This window comes from Sorex fumeus, unplaced genomic scaffold (genome assembly GCF_029834395.1).
Source record: "Sorex fumeus unplaced genomic scaffold, SorFum_2.1 ptg000128l, whole genome shotgun sequence".
NCBI lineage: Eukaryota > Metazoa > Chordata > Mammalia > Eulipotyphla > Soricidae > Sorex > Sorex fumeus.
Window position 1 is genome coordinate 24,968,789 of NW_026606185.1, and position 17,344 is coordinate 24,986,132.

At 39.1% G+C, this 17,344-nt stretch overlaps 1 protein-coding gene across 5 annotated transcripts in view; it reads right to left on the minus strand.

Moving 5' to 3' along the window:
- ESCO1 (establishment of sister chromatid cohesion N-acetyltransferase 1) overlaps nt 1-17,344 on the minus strand; it is a 45,140-nt gene continuing 27,796 nt past the window's right edge. For 2 of the 5 annotated variants that reach the window (XM_056137910.1, XM_056137911.1), the window contains 4 exons: nt 10,163-10,252; nt 6,740-6,883; nt 5,797-5,984; nt 1-1,336 (listed from right to left, as the gene is read on the minus strand). In XM_056137910.1, the coding sequence (XP_055993885.1) occupies nt 1,189-1,336; nt 5,797-5,984; nt 6,740-6,883; nt 10,163-10,252 (570 nt within the window). In that variant the 3' untranslated portion in view covers nt 1-1,188. Of the gene's footprint in view, nt 1,337-5,796; nt 5,985-6,739; nt 6,884-10,162; nt 10,253-10,766; nt 10,889-17,344 lie in introns of those variants that run through there. The other 3 variants (XM_056137912.1, XM_056137913.1, XR_008795529.1) reach the window with 3 other exon arrangements.

Sequence of the window (17,344 nt, forward strand, 5' to 3'; positions counted from 1 at the left end):
AGGTACTGAACCCAAGAAACATTGGAAAAGCACAAATAACACATTATCACATTTATCACTTTTTTAAAAGCTATCAATTATTTTATTATTTTATTCTACATTATATACATATCATAAAAGGCCACAGCAGTTTTTCAACATATAAACCCTTTAAAAGTAGAGGGCACTATGAAGGATAGACAAGTATCAAAATGAAGTTCCGTAACAAGGGTATATACTCAGTGTAGTATTTCTGAGCAATAACAACGCAGATACCAAGTTATTCAGGTTTAGCTGTGACTATTCCATATGTTTATAAACCTCTTTGGGATTAATAAATAGCCTAAGTGTGCCAAAGTTGCCATTTAAAAAAAAAAATGACACTAAAATAATAAACTTCAAGGGATACTTAACACTAGCTCTCCATTAGTAGGTCCCTAAAAAAAGAGATGAAAGAAAAAAATCAATACCCAAATTCTTCATGTACCCGGGGTGGTGCTTTATTTGGGGGGGAGGGTGGTAGGGAGGTTTGGGGGCCACACCTAGCAATGCTCAGGAGTTACTCCTGGCTCTGCACCCAGGAATCAATCCTGACGGTACTCGGTGGGATGCCGGGGATTGAACCCAGGGTGGCCATGTGCAAGGCAAACACCCTACCTGCTGTACTATCTCTCTGGTCCCTGGAACTCTGCTTTTTTTTTTAAAGGGTCATCATCAAAGTATCTTTCAGAGTCTCTTCTTAAATAATAACAAAAACACTGGTTTCTGCTCTGTGAAAATACATCTTTAAAACTAACTGGTATCAGCAGATTCATATAAAAAAATACAGTACACCAAGCTACACTGGTATATTTCCATATTAAGAACTTCAAAATATACTTATCAACTGAGACCATAGTCCTTGCATTAGTTTTCAGTCCACTATGAACAATTATCCGCTGCATGTAAACATGTCTAAATAAGTATAGATAAAATACATCAATCATAAATTTCTGTAAAAGATAATAAAATATCTTCTTTAAAAAACAAAACAATAAGCTATTACTGCATTGTTTCCAATTTATGAAAATGGAACAACCTTATGGCTGTTGCCAATCCTGAGTTCATTATAATAAAAATGGCCCTAGTTCCTGGTTAAAGTCAGCAACCAATCCCATTTCTCTCATTTCTCTTCAGTAGATCTTCTAGTACTGTAGGCAAGAATCTGTTTTAGGTATTATTTTGTCCATTAATAAAATTATATACCAAAAACTGACCAGTGCCACAGTACTGTGTTGCAAACAGTTTTCCATCAGGCGTGGGATCTGAGAAAGCAATTTCTTCTTTACTCAAGTATGAGCCGTATATAAAATTGCTCCTGTTTAAAAGAAAACAAACAGTATTTTTAATCATTAAAACTGGAAAAACCTGTCAAATACAGTTTGACTAGAAGGGTATTTTTGATATATTGCTCTAAATCATTGAAAATAACTGTTCATATAAAATAATAGTAATTTGAGGCCAAAATAGCAACAGCAGTTTAACGTTTACTCCACTCTTTTCAACATCCATCAAGAACTAGAGATGGTATAGGAGTTAAGTCACTTGCCCTACATGCAAGTGACCCCATTTGGAGCCCTGGTACCACATATGGTCCCCTGAGCACTACCAGCAAAGAGCCAGGAGTAAGCCCTAAGTACCGCCAGTGTGGCCTCCATACCAACCACAAGAAAGCCCTGAGTATCACCAGTGTGGGCCCCACACCACCCAGCAAATACTCATCAACTCCAAGTAGAAGGAACTTACTCAGCCTAGTAAGAGTAATGGTGAGTATCAAAGTCAATAGTAAAAGATTAAAACTGTTCCCATAAAAATAAATAAAAATAATAATAAAATATATCACACAAATCACAAATCATCCTGTTAATCGTCGATTGCCTCGAGCAGGCCCCAGTAACGTCTCCTTCATCCTAGCCCTGAGATTATATTCAAGGCTCTTTAGAAGAATGAGACCCATCATTGTTACTGGTATTTGGCATATTGGGTACAACACAAGGAGTTTGCCAGACTCTGCCGAATAATAAAAAAAATAATAATAATAATAATAATAAAATTAAAAAAAATAAAACTACTCCCATGCATTAGGAACAAGGTAAGGTTATTTACTTTTATCTCTTCTAGTCAACCATCTAATCTGTTCATGAAGTTAGCATATTTCAGTGAAAACTTTTCAAGAGTTGAGAATATATAGTCAGGGTTTAAATATCTATCCTTGGTAGCTACTATGCACATTTTACATGCAAGAGGGCAGATCCTGCATGGCCCCCAAGCAACACCAGAACCCCTAAGCACTGAGCTTAGTATTGAACCTGAGCAGGGCTGGGTGTGATCCAAAGAAACAGAAGAAAGTTTTGTCCTTCAAAGGACATCAAGAAGATGAAAAGACTCCCATGAAATGACAGAAAAAACCTTGCAGATCATGCATTTATAGTTGATAGGAAATTTACCTCTAGAAAATATATACTATATGTTATACGCCCACATTTTCTATGATTCATTATTTGTAAATGACACAAACTGGTCATAACAGGTCTAGTTAACATCTGTCACTATACATATATATTTTTTCTTCTTTCCTTTTTGGTTTTGGGCCACACCCTGCAGTGCTGGAGGGTGAGGTACTGTGGGGAACCTGTGGCGCCAGACTCAGCTTGGCCTCCTGCACGCAGTTCACCTTTCCAACTCCTTCACACATTCTGCCAACTCACCTCCTGCTTTCACTGATAACTACTATCCTCTGTATCTCTGAGCATGTGTGGTTATTTTGTTTGTTCTTTTGTTTTTGAGCTTGGCTGGTTGTTTCTTTCGGCCTTTTTGTTTTGTGCTCAGGAATCATACCACATGGGGGCCCAGCAATCAAACCCAAGTTGGCAGCATGCAAGGCAAGCACCCTACCCACTATACTAGCTCCTCTCTGGTACCTGAGCTTATTTTTTATAAGTTGTTTTTGGATTCCACTTAAAGTTTTTTCTCATTTGACTCACTGTATTTAGTATAATATCAAGTTTCAGTCATGTGAAAAGTGGCAAGATTTCATTCCTTTTTGTGGCTTAACACATATATACTGTTGTATATACTTTTGTTTTTGGAATGCACTGGCAGTGCTCAGGGCTTACACTGACTGTGCAAATGGATCCAACCTATGTTAGCTGCATGAAATCAAGTGCCCTAACTGCTGTTTTATCTCTCCTCCACTACAATAGTTTTCCTTCTCCATTAATCCATCAATGGATATAAATATCAAAACTCAACCAGAAAGTGATAAATAAACCAAGTTAAAAATGGCCATGGGAGCACCAGAGCAATATTGCAGCGGGCAGGACAACTTGCTTGCACACCATAAACCTGGGCTCAATTCCTGATGCCACATATGATCCCTCAAGCCCTGCCAGGAGTCATCCCTTAGTGCAGTCAGGAGTACACCCTGGGCACAGAGACTGTCACCCCACCAAACCCTAAAAAATAAATAAAAATGGACACAGTGGCCAGGAAGAGGCTCAAAAAATTGGAGAACATGGCTTGCATCCAGGATACCTGGTACCAGGTGGGACCTCAGCACTGACAGATGCGGCCCTCCACATTAAATAAATGGACATAGGCAGCCAAAGAAATACCTCAAAGGGCTGGAGTCCATATGCATGTTTCACCAAAAAGGCCCTGGTGGCCACACCATCACCAGGCCAAGCAGCACCACTGGGCCCGAGGAGGACGCCATTGAGCAGGCCCATGCAGCCAGGTCAACTATCACTGAGAATAAATCCCAGATCCTCAAAGCAGTTGGGGAGCCCCTCCCCACTCCACCAAAGAAACAAAAAATGTGCACAGGCATTTCCTAAAGATGACTTTTTAAAAGCCAATAAGCACATTAAAAGAGTCCATCTTTAGGAATTAGGGAAATGTAAATCAAATCCACAATGACATACCACTTCATATTTACTAGGATAGTAAATATGAAAAGACAAGTGTTGGAGAAATGTAGAAAACTAAAACTTTCCCTAATATGTTCCTTACGGACTATAATACAGAACAGCCTCTTAGACAAAACATCTTGCAGTCCCTCAACATATTGTAGTGAACAGTTAACACATGGTTCAATAATTCTACTCCTAGATATATGCCAAGAGAATAAAAATATTTAAGTATTTAATTACCAAAAGGAATATCCTAAAAATTTGTACATGAACATTCACAACATTATTGTTCATAATTGCAAAAAAGCAAAACAACCCAAATGTTTTTCATATGAAGAATAGACAAAATGTGACATATTCCTATTGCTCAATGTTATCTGACAGATTCCGAGTGGGGATGTAGCTAGGTGGAAGTTTAAATGGTTTTCATGGCTGAGGTTCTAAATTAGCAACTCTGTAACAAAAGAACAATTTTTTAAATTAATGAGTTTAAGAAAAGGGGGGGGCAGGTAGAGTGCTTGCCTTGCACACATCCCAGCTGGGTCCAATTCCCAGCACCACATATGGCTCCTGGCCTCCTGCCAGGAGTCAGCCCTAAGCACAGAGTCATATCAAGTGTAGCCCCAAAACCAAAAAAGGAAAAAAAAAAACTGTTTAAAGAAAACGAAGCAGGGAGATAGCACAGGTTAGGACACACAAGAGGCTTATATCTGACAGGATTTGATTCTCAGCACCAGAGTTCCCCCAAGAGCGATTGGGTACAGAGGAAGCCCAACATCAATGGGTCCCCCAGCAATGCTAGAAGTGGCATGGATATCCCAGGCACCACAGGTCTGAGTAGCACTGCATCCAATGAAGGATAGAGCCCCTGCACTGAACCAATGGCGTAGCTTTATTTATTATTTTTTTTGGGGGGCTTTTTTAGGTCACACCGGCAATGAACAGGGTTTACTCCTGGCTCATGCACTCAGGAATTACTCCCGGTGGTGCTCGGGGGACCAAATGGGATTGCTGGGAATTGAACCCAGGTCGGCTGCGTGCAAGGCAAACACCCTACCCGCTGTGCTATCGCTCCAGCCCCCAGAATTTTAACCTATACAGCAGACAGGATTGGGTGCCAGAGAACTGAACTGGGCAAGCCACACACAGAAGGCAAACGACCTACATACTGTACTATTATTCCAGCCCCAAGATAATTTTTATTGAATGAAACTTGCTTAGAAAAAATGTGAGAGGGTGGCAAAATGACATTACAGCAGGTAAGGTGTTTGCCCTGCACATGGCCAACCTGAGTTTGATACCCTCACCCCATATAGTCCCCATGAGCGCAAAGCTGGGAATAAGCCCTGAGCAGTCAGGTATGGCCCAAAAAAAAAAAAAAGATGTGAGAGGAGGGGCTAGAGAGATAGTACAGCAGGTATGGTACTTGCTTTGCAATCAGCCAACCCAAGTTCAACACCAGTATTCCATATGGTACTGAGCAGTGCGAGGAGTGATCCCTGAGGAGAGCCAAGAATAAGTCCTGACCGCTGGGGGTGGCCCAAACACCACCTCCCACCAAAAAAAAAAAAAAAAAAAAAAAAAAAGTGGAGAGAAAAAGTGTTCAAAGATACACAGAGATAAGCAAACAAATAGTTCAAGGGAGAAGGTGGGCTTGAAGTGGAAACCCATTTGAGTTTAAAAGACAGGTGGAGAGTGGGGCATTCCTGTCTGTGACGCCGTGGGTTGAACCTGGACTTCCTGCTTGCAAAGCATGAGCCCCTGTCCTCTGAGCTATCATTCTGGCTCTGAAAGCTCCTTTTCATTCTGAAATTCTGCTTAAATTCTAAACTACTGGAAGCTATTTGAAGAATAATATTTTAGTTACCTTAGGCATTCAATCATTCGAGAAGCAATTTTCTTGCGTCGCATCATGCTGAATACCCATATACGGCTGATACCACAGATTGCAGGTTCTGGCAATGTTGAGCAGCACCAGGCCTTTTGCCTTTCAAATCTGACTTTTTCTTCTTCTGATCTTATAACTGGAAGTTTCTCTTCTATGACTCTGTAGCCCTACAAATATCAGAATAAGGAAGGGTATGGTTAAACTGAGAACATTAACTAGTAATTGTCTAGACAAGTCAAGGCAATCAAAGAACTGAGTAGTGAGGATCAACAACTTTTATAGAGGGCCAGATAATCAGTATTTTCAGGAATCAGAGAGACAGTAGAAAGGTTAGGGAGCTGGCCTTACCTGCAGCTGACCCAAGTTTAATCCCCAGAACCCCATCTGGTCCCCTGACCCATTAGGAGTGATTCCTGAGGGCAAATCCAGGAGTAACCCCTGAGCACTGCCCAGAAAAAAAAACACAACACACACACACACACATACACACACACACATATTGTATTTTAGGTTCTGCAGTCTATTTGGTCCCTCTTTCATCTACTCAGTTCAGTTCTTGGTAGTGTGTATGGAAACAGCCATAAATAATATAGAAATAAGTGGCCATGAATGTTATAATAAAGTCCTATTTACAAAAAGAGTCTGGATTTTTTTCACACAGCGTTATAGTTTACCAAGCTTGATTTATTCCAGTGCTGAAGGAATAATTGTATTAGCATCCAATGGAAACTTCCTAAATAAAATGTAATGGTTCTTTTGATAAAACTAATTCCCAAGCAAGATACCTCTATACTTAATAAAAAACTGCACATGGGAATTCATTCACACTTTCCTCTAACATAAAATGTTGATATATTTATCAGGATTATGCTACAGAATATGGAGCAAACTTTTAAAGACGCTTAAAAAAAAAATCACTTACCCACTGGATATGTTCCGCAATTAGACAGCCAACTACTTTTTTGTCATTAGAAATAAAGAGAAGTGTTTTAGTTCTAGAATAGCACATTAGTGGAGCCTGTTGGAAACCTAAATCATTATCAACCATCTCTCTAATTTCGTCGACCTGCCAAATAAATAACATTCTTTTTAACAATGAAAACAAACATTATATATACATTAAAAAATATGCTATTTCAGTTAAGTAAATTGAATTCATTAGAACTACTATACTGAAAACTGTTTTAAAAACCCTGATCACCAATATGCAAAATGAAGGAAAGCCTGGAAGGTTATGCCAAACAGCCTAGAGAAAAATGTAATTCAGAGCTCTTAGTTTTAATAAGAATGCTAAGAGGCATCTTGGATTTGAGAACTGACAGAAATTCACTGGAAACTTAAGTCACTTTCCTTCCTGAGACTTAATCAGCATTCCTTCAGTAAAATGGAAATGGGCACAGAAGAAAAAAATATGTATCTCTCTCTTCTGTTTTTCAGAGGATGGAGGGCATCCATGGTTCAATGCCACGAATGAAAGCAGGGCCTCCTGCATGCAAAGCAGGTACATTAGTATGTTGAACTCTCTCCATTCCAGAAAATATACATATCATTAACAATTTATAGGCCAGGCATTATGCAAAGCACTTCACAAATATTATCTGACTAAAATTCAGCCATCTCTCAGAGGTCAACAATCCTCACTTTACATTAAAAAATAAAAATAAAAACCCTCAGAAATTAAAAAACTTACTCATGTCCAACAATGGACATCTAGGTACTGGAGAAATAAAACAGCGGGTAGAGCGCTTGCCTTGCACATGGATTACCCAGGTTCAATCCTCAGCACCCTAAACCAATCCCCAAGCCTGCCAGGAGTCATCCCTGTGCACAGCCAGGAGTAAGCCCTGGGTATTGTCATCTATGGCCCACCCCCAAAAAGGACATCTAGAAAATCATGGAGAAAAGTTTCAAGTCATAATGTAAACAAAGTATTAGCTGCTTCTAGTTTACCTTCTAGGTCAAGGATCAAGTAAGCTTAAGCTTTAGTAGGCATCCAAGTACTAGTTCCTCTTGCAGTTAAAAAAAATAATTTGTAGGAGGCTGGAGCAGTAGTACAGAGTACGGTGTTTGCCATGCATATGGCCCACTTGGGTTCCATCCTCAGTATCCCACAAGGCTCCCAAGCAACACCAGGAAAAATTCCTGAGTACAAAGTCAGGAGTAACCAACCTCTGAGCAATGCCAGATGTGACCCGAGCCAAAACCACAAAAAAACAAAAATAATAATTTGTAGGGGCTCAAGTAGCATCTCATATGGTCACCTGAGCACCAGCAAATATAATTCCTGAATGCAGAGCCAGGAGTAACCCTTGAGCATTGCTGGGTGTGGCCCAAAAACAACCAAAAATAAATTGTAGGGACCATAGAGCACAGCAGTAAGGCACTGGCCTTTCATATGACCATCAGCATGTGATCCCAGGCACAGTCAGGATTAAGACCTGAGCACTGCTGTGTGACCCAAGAAGAAAGAGTAACAACAAAATATTTTTGTATTATTCAGTTCGATAAATATTCATTTAAGTGCAAATAATTCCTATGGGTTAGGTATTCATACCTCAGACAAGCAGAATAGCAGAATACCATATTAAATATCTCTTATACAGTGATCAAACTCAAGTCCTCCTAATTCTGGAATAGGAGAAACCCATAATACAACTCCAGATCTAGTTCCTAAAGCAAATGATTCATAACTCTATAATTATCTAGTTTATTATTTTGCAGAGGTTGGGACTGAAACTCAGACAAGAAAGAAATATTCTTTTCTCTACCATTAAGCTCTCTCTCTAGCCCTCAATCTCAAGTTTTAACATACAGAAAGTTACTAGCTAATGGCACAATGACTAGCAAGTTATTAAGATTCTGACCTGTGAAACTAAAGAAATGAACATTTACTGAGTAATCGGTGTAAGAGAAGTGTAGATGCCACATGTTTGTATAGCAACTCCTCCCCACCTCCCCCACCCATGTATTTCCAAATAACAATAGCTGGTATTCCAAAAAAATCCACAAATTACATTTATGCAACCAGTAATTCAACATTTACTCAACAAAGATTTGTCTTTACACAAGCATCACTGCTTCAAATACAAAACAGGTGGGACATCTGCCATTCTGCTACTTTTTATATTGCTATGCAGTGGTGGTTATGGTGGCTTATTTGGGTATTTGGGATTGGGCATCATACATTTGGGCATCATACATGCAAAGTATTTAAAAAGTCAGAAACGACAGAATAAACTTTTAAAGTAGAATGTTAACATTATTTTATCAAAAAACAGATTCTAAGCGTCTCCCTTCACCCTTCTTTACAAATAAAATATTCCTAATTTTAAATTAGTCCAATAGTTAATCTTGTTCGTCGATTTGCTCGAGCGGGCCCAGTAACGTCTCCATTGGAGACTTTGTTGTTACTGTGTTTGGCATATCAAATACTTCACAGGGAGCTTGCCAGGCTCTGCCGTGCGGGCGAGATACTCTCGGTAGCTTGCAGGACTCCCCGAGAGGAGTGGAGGAATCGAACTCGGGTCAGCCATGTTGGCTGCGTGCAAGGCAAACGCCCTACCGCTGTGCTATCGCTCCAGCCCATAGTTAATCTTAAAGAAGTACTATCAGAGGTAGATAGTACAGGGCTAAGGGACAACCCCTGTTCAATCCAAGACTGCAAATTTTCCCCAAGCACCACCAGGAGTGACACCCCTAAGCAGAGTCAGAAGAAATACTTAAGCACTGCTGGGTGTGACTAAATAAGTAAATCACTGAATAAGTAAATCTCCTGGTTTAGATGTTTCGACACTTAATAGTATGAGTGTAACGTCACTGAATTCACAGCTTTATATTTTAAGATACATCTAAAAAAGCATCTGGAAGTTGAAAAAACATATTAGTATACCATTTGAAAATGGAGTAACATTACTGTAAAACCTATTTATCCTAAGGTTCCTGGAGCTATGGAGGAACCCTGCAGTGCAGGGATAGAACTTGGGTCTCTGGCCTCTCACCCTATAAGCTATCTCCCCAGCCCCCGCAATTAGCTTTCATTTAAAAATTTAACTTTGGACTAATATTGTACATGTATTAATTTTAATTTTCTAAACTACTTTCATTCTAAACCCTGAAATCAGATGGCTTTATTCATTAATCTAATATACTACTACAAATTACTAATAATACTGGACAGTATCAATTCACTAAAAATTAATTTTATATATATATGAGACAAGACAATGTTTAAAGTATACATTTTTTGTTAATTCTTGTTTTCAGAATTGGTATCTAAATATGCCATGCCAGCATAAACTTTTCCCCTTAAAATTAGCCACAAAATTAAGTTATCCTAAAAATTTACCTTTTTCAAAGCATACTTTGGGTCTTCAGGAAGGACCATTATTATCCTGCCATCTGGGTATTCAGCCAGAATTCTTTCTTTTTTCCAGCCCTAGATATTAAAAAATGTAAATTTTATGCCTCTGTTATATTTTACTATGTTAATATACAATGAAATACGCAAACATGGAAAAATATATGCTCATTAATGTTGAAATAGAAAGACATGATAAATCAGCTATTTTTAAAGCATACAATGTAAGAAAATTTCTAATATCTTTTAAAGATTAAATACCACAAAAATATTACTAATTTACCATTTCCCATTTTAAATTACTAATGAAAATCAAACACCAAAAGCAAGCCCATTAAGTCACTAATTCCCCGAACCTAAAGGAAAATTTTCCCAGTTCCTTGATAAAATAATTAAGCTCTTAAATTTATTTTGCACATGGTTACCTCCACAAACAAACACTCAAGATTTTATGTCTGGCATGCCAAAGACCTCCAGGAGGTTTTAAATGAACTGATTTGCATGCAGTGGCCCATTATGTAAGGAATCGTTTTTATTCTTATTGATCACATCTATCAAAGTTACAAGAAGGAGACTATAAAAATATAACTACCTTCTAAGAATCTAATAGGGAAGGAGAGGCTACGTTGTGTGTATCTGAAGTTAAACATACTCAAAAAAAGAGGTAATAAAATCTTCTTCAGATCCACACTCGTGGTGATTAATGAGCAGAACCTGCATGAAAAAAAACAAAACAAAACAAAAGCCACTTAAATCTAGTAAGATGGGACTGAACCAGAGGTTAAAACTCTAGGAGCTTTGAAGTTAAAAATATTTACAGAAGAATGAGTTTAACTGGTTGTTTCATTTGTTTTAACCCAACCAACTTTACAGGGAGAAAAAAAAAAAGTCTCTCAAGAATCAGTATGTACTTCTAGTAGAGAAAACCAATCTATTTTGGAGATGTTTCTTTAGTATCAATGAAAGTTCAATGAAAACAAACAAAAAAAGGTGACTTTTTTAAAATGTCTGAAATAAGAGGGAGTGATATTCTTAAACAATCCAGACTGAATTCTTGGGGCAAGGGGCAGGATGTTAGCATGGAATAAGAAAATTCTATTAGCATGCTTGGTATATCCATGTGGATTAAAATATTTTAAATTAGAGTCTGTTTAAAAAATAAAGCATTCAAAAGGTAAAAGTAAAATTCAGGTGGTTATAATGTGGACTTGCAATGTGTTGTCAAGACTAGAAAAGGAGCAGAAACAGTCATACAAATCATACACTAGAAACTAAATCTGAATTATGTCCAGATCTAAACAGACTTTTTTTTTGAGCTTTTTGGGGTCACATCCAGTGGTGCTCAGGGGTTACTCCTGGCTCTGTATTCAAGAATTATGCCTGGCAGTGCTCTGGGAACCACATGGGAAACAGGGATCAAATGCGTGCAAGGCAAACACCCTACCCACTGTATTACTGCTCTGGCCCCATAGGTACTAAAAGGCTTGAAAGATATAATCTCTTTTTTTTCCTAATTGTATTTTTATGTTGCTTGGAAGATAAATTCATTTTCGCAGTATGAAAAGATTTTCTTTTTAAAATCAAACTATAAATTCAATGACAAACTAAAATAAGTAGCCCACAAGGAGTCAGGTAATACAAGGCACATGACCAAGGCAATCCCCAGTTCGATCCCTGGTGCCCCATCTGGTCCCCCAGCATCACCAGGAGTGATTCCTGAGCACAGCTGAGTATGAGCCAAAAAACAAAAAAACAAAGATACTGGTATAATGCTATTTTATATCACATCAATAGGCACAGGACAAATTATTTTAGTTTCTAAATTTTTGGTATAAAACATTCCCTTGAAACTTGCTTATTTAAGCAGAATCATTTTAAGTAGTTGAATTTGAAATAATTTCAGGTTTTAAATCTATCTAAACAGTAGTAACTGAAAAGGGCAGTGTTATTATTGTTTAATTGTGGGGGAGAGGCCACACTCGGCAGTGCTCAAGGCTTACTCCTGGCTTTACGCTCACAGGACAATCCTGTGCCATATACAGTGCCAGGGAATAAATCACCTCACCTCCTTTATATCTATCCATCCCCTTAGCTTAAGTTTCTGTTCATAAAGTAGCAGATTTCAGTGAAAACTTTTCAAGAGGTCTCAAGTAAAAATCCATGTTTTAAATACCTATCCTTGGTAGTTACTTGTGTCTTGGACAAAGCATTTGTTTTTCAGATTTATGCCACTAACACTACATCACTTTGTAGTTTAAAAATAATTTATGAAGCCAGAGCAATATAAAATAAATTTGATAAATACCTACCAAGGGGGCAGGCTGGAGAGTGGGAAAAAGCCTGGGAATATTGGTGGAGATAGAGACATTGGTGGTGTGATTGGTGTTAGAACATTGTATGCCTGAAATAATTCTATATGAACAACTTCGTGAATCAGTGCCTTCATAAAAACTGTAAGAAACAAAAAAGCGAGGAATTCTTGTCTCATGGACTTTGATTCTCTAAGAATGAACAGTACCTTAAAGTTTTAAAATTTGCTGTAGTCCTGAAACAGAAATAGCTAACAAACATCTAATATTTTAAAAATGAGCCTAGAAAAAAGTTATTCCATATTTTCATAGATTTAAAAAAATAAATAAAGGGACTCAGGGAGACAGTTTTGGGGACAGAGTCATATTCTGTGCATGTTCAAGAACCCAAGTTTGATCTTTGACCTGTGAAAGCCAAGTATAGGCCTAGAAGCCCAGGAGCACTGCTAGGCATGGGCTTGAGGGCCCCAGCACTACTGAGCATGAGTAACATCTTACTGCCTGGCCTTCACATTGAATTATCTTGCCAGTTGGCTGAGTATCACTTGGAATGGTCTCTGGGTGCTTAAGCACTGTTTATGAGCACTGCCCCACGCCCAAAGTAATTCAAGTGTAAAAAGGTTAAACAGATTAGAAGGTCATGAAACAGGACCAGAGAGATAGTACAGTGGTTAAGAATACTTGTCTCACACACAGCCAACTTGGGTTTGATCCCTAACACCACATATGGTCCACCCAGCCCAGAGAGGAGTAAATCCTTAGCACTGATGGTCCCAAAACAAAATAAATAAATAGATCATAAAACTAGTAATTCACTAAAAAAAGTCAAAATTCTAGACTAAACTCACATTCTTTTATATTATACAACCTCAACAACTTTATAAATCTAAGAACCTTACATAAATAGCAAAAAATGTCTATAAGATGAAATAATACATTATACCTATGCCTAAAAGGAAATCTTCCTTGAGTCAAACTAAGCTTTCTTACACTTCCATGTTTCTGAGTCCAGAGCTTGTCTTATAATCAGCATGTATATTTAATGTGTTTTTTGGTTCTCAAAAATGCATTTAGAGTGCATGTCTTGCATATGCTGAAGCCCTGAGTTTGATCTCAGTCCCTCAAAAACAAAAGCAAGTAGTTATCAAACCCTACAATCACCACCAAAAAAAAAAAGACAAGGGGACAGATCAGAAGTATAGCGGGTACGGTATCTGCTTTGCAAATGAGACAAATAGGTGCCGGGGCAATACTACTTCTGGGTAGGGACCTTGTCTTGCACACAGCTGACTCCAGCTCAACCCCCAGTATCCCATACGGTCTCCTAAACCCTACCAGGAGTGAACCTGAGCTCAGAGCCTGGAGTAAGCCTGTGAATCACCAGGTGTGGCCCCAAAAGAAAACACTGTCACTGTCCTCCCCTTGTTCATCGATTTTCTCAAGCGGGCCCAGTGACGTCTCCATTGTGAAACTTTGTTGTTAAGTGTTTGGTATACCAAATACGTCATGGGTAGCATGCCAGGCTTTGCCGTGAGGGCAAGAGACTCTCCTCTGACAGGGGCGGAAGAATCGAACTCGGGTCGGCCACGTTGGCTGCCTGCAAGGCAAATGCCCTACCCACTGTGCTCCAGCCCAAAAAGAAAACAAAAGAAAGTTTTAGGGGCTTGCCTAAAAGTGGAAAAGATAGTACAGCAGGTAGGATACTTTACACAATCCTGACCAGGTTTGATTCCCAGCACTCCCTATAATACCCTGAGTCCTTCTTAAGAGCAGAGCCAAAAGTAACTCTTAGCATGCTAGGTGTGGTCCCTTCCCAAAAAATGTGGATTTAGACAGAAACCTTACATTTAGACATAATACACAAAGCTATAAAAATTCACAGGAAGATAACATAAAAAAAATTCCAGATGACAATGGGTAACTTTAGGTATATCACCAAACATACAATCATCAAAGAATTTACAAACCAGACTTCAACAAAATTAGAATCAAATCTTCTTCACAAGATATTATCAAGAGGAAAGAAGACCAGCCACAGATTGGGAAACAATATTTACAAATAAACAACCTAATAAAAAACACAAAGTTTATTGAGGCCTGCGATGCATGTAGCTGAAACCCAGCATTGTACAGCGAGCATCATGCAGGTTCCAGAGCAGCTGCTCCTGGAACCACTGTGTGGCCTTTCCGACACCCAAAAAAGACTAGAAAAGGCAGGAGGCTGGAGCACATGCTTGGCCAATGAGGCCGGGTTAGATTCCTGGCACTGCATAGCTCCCTGCAAGTACTTCAGCAACCCCTAAGCAGTCTGCCATGAACAGCCCTTAATAATCTTCAAGTGTGGCCCAAAACAAACAAAAACATACAAAGTCTTAGAAATCAACAGTTTGGGGACAGAGAAATAGAAGAGTGAGTAAGTAGGGCATTTGTCTTTGCATGCGGCCAATGCAGGTTCCATCCCTGACACCCCCGAAGGTCCTCCAAGCACCACCAGGAGTAATTCCTGAGAACAAAGCAAGGAGGAACCCCTGAGTAATGTTGGTCATGGCAACGATCTACCCCTCCAAAAAAATCAATGATTAAAAAGTTTGAAAGTTTTCAGGGAACAAAATGATAGTACAACAGTGGCGCATTTTCCTTATACACAGCTGTCTAGAGTTCAATCCCCAGCACCCCATACGGTCCCGGGGTCCAACCAGAGTGATCCCTGAGCAAAGAGCCAGGAATAAGCCCTGAGAACCACCAGGTGGAGCCCAAAAATCAAAATATAAATAAATTTTAAAAAAGAAAAAAACTGGACTCAGAAATAAATTCTTAGAGAGCAACACGAGCAACACGCATCCAGACGCCACAACAGGCTGTCTCACCCGGAGCAACCTGACCAGATAGAGCCCTGGCAGCCAAAAACCTCCAGAACTCAATCGCCGTCATGCTCATGGTTGAACTCCAAAGACTCAGACGAGCCTCATCCCTGAGTGAATCTGCTGAAAAATCCAGGTATGCGGGACTTGCAACTGAAATCTCCAGGCTTGCACGGAGTTGGGAATGGGCAGCCTCCCCCGGTATCTCTGTGCTTCCGACATCTCATACTCTACACCACTGATATACCTTTCCTCTAAGGAAACTTTATGGATCATATTTAGCGGATTATTCATAACAAGCAATACAAAATAAATTATTTAGATCCCACTTGGGGGCAGGACTTGGGGGTCTAGGTGGAAACATTCAAAATGTGGAGGGGGAAGGTGTAATGGTGGTGGGATCGGTGTTGGAATATTAAACGAATTATTGTGAACAACTTTATAAAAATATTTTTTAAAAGTTAATAAAACAAGAAAATCAAAATTCCAATAGCAAAAATGAAAAGGAAAGAGAGAGAGAGAGACTGAGAGAGGGAGGGAGGGAGGGAGGGAGGGAGGGAAGGAGGGAGGGAGGGAGGGAGGAAGAGAGAGGGAGAGGGAGGGGAAGGGAGGGAAAGAAAAAAAGGAGAAAGGAAGGGAAAGGAAGGAAGGAAGGAAGGAAGGAGAGAAGTAAAGGAAGGGAGAGAAAGAGAGAGAAATAAAGAGAGAAAGAGAGAAAGAGAAAGAATAAGCCAGACTGGCTTTCTGCGCTGCGAGAGTGAGAGCAAGAGCGGGAGCAAAAGCAAGAAGAAACCCAATGAAAAAAAGATCAAAGACCTGGACGTTTTATCAAAGTAGATATACTAATGGCAAATAAGAAAGTGAAAAGTCACTCTATATCATATGAGGGACATGTAAATTAAAACAAGATGCTACTAACAGAATGACCGAAACCAGAACACTGACTATACCAAATGCTGGCAAAGATGCAGAGCAACAGAAAAATCCGTGTGATAGAAGGGCTAGAAGCATTATTTTCACAGATAGTAAAAAATTAGGGGTCAGAAAGCTAGCTAAAAAATGCTTTATGTGAAGATTTAGATCTGGAAAATATTGATATTTATGTCTAAAATATATATTACATATATCATAAAATACAAACTTAAGAAAAACACTGGTATGCAGTGTTCTATAATAATTCATTGCATCACTTAGGGGCTTTTTTGTTTTTATTTTTATTTTGGGGGCGACATCCAGCAATGCTCAGGGGTTGCTCCTGGCTCTGTATTCAGCAACCACTCCTGGCAGTGCTCAAAGAACCCTATGGGATGCTGGGGATCGAACCCAGATTGGCTGCATGCACGGCAAACACCCTACCTGAGCTCAGCCCTCTTGTTTTTATTTTTGGGCCACACTTGGCAGTGCTGAACTTTTATTTCTGGCTCTGCATTTAGGGATCACCCTTGGCAATGCTTAGAGAACCATATGCAATGCTGGAGATCAAACTAGGGATGCGAAACAAACACCTTATACCCCTGGACTATGTCTCCAGCTGCCCCTAATCATTTAATAATCTTAGGAAACTAATTCTAAGAATCAAATAAAATAATTTGCATAAAAATTCATCTAACTTTTGCCAGATTTACGTGGACTAAATTTTTTCCCAGAAGTAATTTATAATTTAACTACCTGATAGAACTATTTTTTTTTTGTTTCTTCTGTTTGGGGGTGACAAAGGCAGTGCTCAGGGGCTGTTCCTGGCTCAATTCTTATGGGGGCTCGTAGGACCATATGGGAGTCAAACCTGGGTCAGTCACACGCAAGACACCTAACTGCCTTACCTGCTATACTAAGATATAAGGGTCTTAAGAGAGTCATACTCAAAAATTACAAACTTCAAGAAATTAGCTATACTCTCTGAAGAGTATAGAGTATTAGCTATACTCTATAAAATATCAACACATTATATCTGAAATTAGTTAAAAGGTAAGAGCATGTGTATGTGGAAAGGCAAATGAAAT